The following is a 3,838-nucleotide window of genomic DNA, read 5'->3' as shown; positions in this document are numbered from 1 at the left end:
GCCCAACCCCCCGCCCCCGGCCGGGCGGAGCCGCGAAGCGGGGAGCCCAGGCATGCGAAGGTCGCGTCGGGGGGCGGGGCCGAGAGCGATGGGGCGCCGGAATATCTCTCTCCGCTCTGTGACTCATTCGACCTCCGCCGGCCCATCTGGCGGCGATTCGAGCATCCCTCCCCGGCCCCACACCGCGGCCCGTCCTTCCTCCCCCCCCCCTTCGAAGGTCACGCCCTTTCGGCGCCCCGACCGGGAGGGGGGCCCCGGCGGCCCGGCTCCGGCTGCTTCGACATGACAATGCGCCGGGCCCAGATCCGGCGCGTATTGCCCGCCCCTGCCCGATTGACAATCGAAGCTCCCACCATGCCAGGCGTCCTTTGCGCCCCCCCCCCCGCCCCCCCGTTCCCGTTCCCGTTCCCGTTGCCGTTGCTGCTGCCGCTGCTGCTGCCGACGCCGCCCGGGTTGTTCCCATCCGCCAGTGATGCACAAAAAAGCCTACCCAAGCCTGCACCGCGGGGCCGGGCCCGGCAGGCCTGCGGGGCCGGCTGTTTCACGTCGCGTCAGTCCCAGAGCATGCTGATGAGGGGTGCTTACGCGCACGCCATCCAGCCGCCAGCCCCGCCGCGGCCGGGCCCCGGCGTCAGATTGACGGATGTGACCCGGTGGGCCTTTTTCCCTGCCGCGCCTCGCGCGAGGCCCCCTCGCCATGCGAGGACGAGGACAAGGGGAAAGATGGGGCCCGCCAAGATCGGTGGCGCATCACACCGACCCCCCTCTCGCCCCGCACCCGCGGCGATGGAGGGCTTGGGCGAGCGGAGGCGGGCCCGAGGGCGAGAGAGAGAGAGAGAGAGAGAGGGGGGGGGTATATCCCGAGGCGCACCGGGCACCCCCAGACACCGGTCGACCAGCCACCACACAGCCGCCCACTCCTCCCCTTGCTCTCTCTCTTTCTCTCCCAACACTTCCTGGCTGGTGTCCCCTCCTCGCCTCAGGATTCAGCCCCCCCCCCTCTGCCTCTTTCGCCAACCGGTCCACGTATGTCCCCCCCCCCCTCCCCTCTCCGCCCCTCCCCGCATCCTGCTGCTCCGCCCTTGCCCCCTCCTGCACACATGCATATGCATGTATGCGCGCACCCTCGCCTCCATCTAACCTCCCCCCACCGCCCCTCTCCACCAGGAAATACCATGTCCTCCGAGTCCGCCCCCTTCAGCGCGGACTGCATTTCCGCCACCCATCTGGCCAATGCCAAATGGGCCACCGGCCGGCGTCTGCTCAGTGCCCTCATCAGTGAAGGCCTCCTCAGCTGCTTCGCCCTGGCGCAAAGCGACCCCCGTGTGCCCGCCAACCCGGTAACCCTCTTCCCCGGCACCCCGGACGCCGGGCCCGCCCTGCCGGGCACCCTCCGCTGGCTGGCTCTGCCCCTGGCCCCGCGGCAGGTGCTGGAGCCCACCTTCGGCGCGCCGCACGATGCCGAGCCCGCCCGCTGTGCCACCACCCCCCCGATCGAGTATTCCGACTCCCCCGGCACATCGCCACCCCCCGGCTACACCCCCACCGCCCATGGCCCGACCGCCTACCTGGCCGGGATCTGCGCCGCCGCGGTCGATGCCTCGACCGACGCGCTCCTGGTGGCGGTGGCCGCCGACATCCTGGATAGCACCTTCCCGGCCGGCTTCCCCGTGCGCTCCGTCGACCCGGACGACCTCCTGCCCATCGGCGGTGCCTTCCACCGCGGCCAGCTCATCACCTCCCCGGTGGACATCTACCGCCTGGCGGCGCCGCACATTCGCGCCGACGACGATGCCACCATCTTCCCGGACGACATTCACCAGCTCATCCTCAATGAGCTGGAGTCCTCGGTCCGCAACCAGGCCATGGCCCTGGCCTGGCGCGACGTCCATGCCCTCGCCGCCCCGACCCCCGGCGACCCGCCCATTGCCTGGGAGAAGGCCATCATCGAGGGCCACGCCACGCACCCAGTACGCCATGCAACCGCCCCGGCCAGCTGCCCCGCCTCCCCGCCCCATGTCCATCCCCTTCGCCCACTTGCATACGGCCAGCCACCCGGCTAACATCCCCGCCCTCCTCCCCTCCTGCCCAGATGCATCGGACCCGCTTCGGCCTCGATGACCAGCAGGCCATCCAATGGGCCGCCGAGCTCGGCGGACTGGTGGACATCGCCTTCATCGAAGTCCCCCACGAGGCGGTCGTCGAGTATGGCAACTTTTCCCAAGTCTTCGCCGAGTGGCTCCCCCCGGCTTCGGACCCCGCCACCAAGAAGGTGGTCCCCATCCATCCCGGCCAGTGGCCCAACATCGCGGCCCGCTTTGCCGATGCCATTCTCCTGGACCGGCCCCCGGCCCCGGAACACCGGGCCATGGCGCAAACCTCCCTCCGCAGTGTGGCCCTCTCGGGCCCGGGGGCTCCGGCCTTCCACCTGAAGTTCGCCCTGGGCGTCCAGACAACCAGTGCCCTGCGCACGGTGTCCCCCTTCAGTGTCTTCAATGGCATTGTCTTTGCCGAGGTGGCCCTGCGCATCGCCCCCGCCAGCCTCATCGTCGTGCCGGAGAGCATCAGCATCGGCTCGGCCCACCCGGACCCCACGGTGGCCCGGCACATGGCCTGCCTGGCCCGGCCCGACCCGCTGTCCCTCTGCCCGGCCGGCAGCAACACCATCGTCTGTGCCTCCCTGGTGGAGCGCGGGCCGGATGGCGTGCCGAATGTCCTGCGGGCCTTCCACCTCACCGATGCCCCGGCGGCCCGGCGCCTGGACTTCTTCCGCCAGTATGTCCACCTCTTCCTGGACTCCTTCCTGCCGCCGCTGCGTGACCATGGCTTCGGCTTCGAGGCCCACGGGCAAAATACCATGCTCCGGGTGCAGCGCACCGGCGACACCACCGATGCCGATGGGCAGCCTGCCTGGTGGCCGGCCGGCTTCGTGGTCCGCGACTTCGGCGGCGTCAAGGTCCACCTGGACACGGTCCGTGCCACCACCGGCATTGACATCCGCCTGAAGCCCGGCTCCATGACCGAGGCCTTCACCCTGGAAGAGGTGCGTCTTCCTTCTGCCTCCTCCTTTCGCCTTCGCTGCTTTTTTTTTCTCTTGGCCCCCTCTCGGCCCCTTCTTTCGGCCCTGGCGGCAGCGCGCTGGCCCATGGCGTCCTCCCTCCCTGCCGAGGTACTTACCCCCTCCTCCCGCGCTTCCCTCCTTGCCCCTTCCTTCCACAGGCCTACATCAAGTTCTTCCACACCGGCATCCAGCATCACATCCACCGGCTCCTTCGTGCGCTGGACCTTCACCGGGCGGACGACGCTTGGCAGATCGTCCGCGACCGCATCATCCACCACTTCCCCCAGATCTCCCTGCCTGGCGGGCAATCCACCGCCTCGCAGCAGCCGGCCAGCTCCTGCCTCGCCCAGGCCTGGTTCGCCCCTACCATCCCCTTCAAGTGCCTCCTGCGCATGCGCCAAGAGGACTATGTGTCGGATGACATCCTTCGACATGTTCCCAACCCCCTGGTGTGGAAGCTGTACACCCCGCTCGACATCGAGCAATCCCTGGCGCTCAACGGCGCGGCGCCCTCCCTGCCGCATCTTTCTTCACACTGAGGCCGCCAACCGGACCGCGGCCTCTCTTTCTGTACGTGTGCGTGTGTGTGTGTGTGTGTGTGTGTGTGCTTTTCTCTCTGCCCCTGTCGCCCGGGGCACAGGCAGAGAAATCTCCGCCCTCTTCCTCGCCACACTTCCTCCGCGCGCGCGCGCACACACACACACAGGCACACCTCTGCGTGACCGCGTCACGGTCACGAAGAGATACATGTCCTTGTTCCCTCGCCCCCCCCCCCCC

The 3,838-nt window shown here is 69.4% G+C and overlaps 1 protein-coding gene across 1 annotated transcript; it reads left to right on the top strand.

Moving 5' to 3' along the window:
• The first annotated feature begins 907 nt into the window (after positions 1 to 907).
• On the top strand, positions 908 to 3,654 carry H696_05850 (hypothetical protein). The gene is made up of 4 exons (XM_009499650.1): positions 908 to 1,026; positions 1,168 to 1,970; positions 2,093 to 3,043; positions 3,220 to 3,654. The coding sequence occupies exons 2-4, from the start codon at positions 1,176 to 1,178 to the stop codon at positions 3,598 to 3,600; spliced, it is 2,127 nt and encodes a 708-aa protein (XP_009497925.1). The 5' UTR covers positions 908 to 1,026; positions 1,168 to 1,175; the 3' UTR covers positions 3,601 to 3,654.
• Positions 3,655 to 3,838: the final 184 nt, after the last annotated feature.

This window comes from Fonticula alba (genome assembly GCF_000388065.1).
Source record: "Fonticula alba strain ATCC 38817 unplaced genomic scaffold supercont2.14, whole genome shotgun sequence".
NCBI classification, from domain to species: Eukaryota; order Rotosphaerida; family Fonticulaceae; genus Fonticula; species Fonticula alba.
Note: the sequence above shows the minus strand (reverse complement) of the source record. Positions and strands in the feature narration are given on the sequence as shown.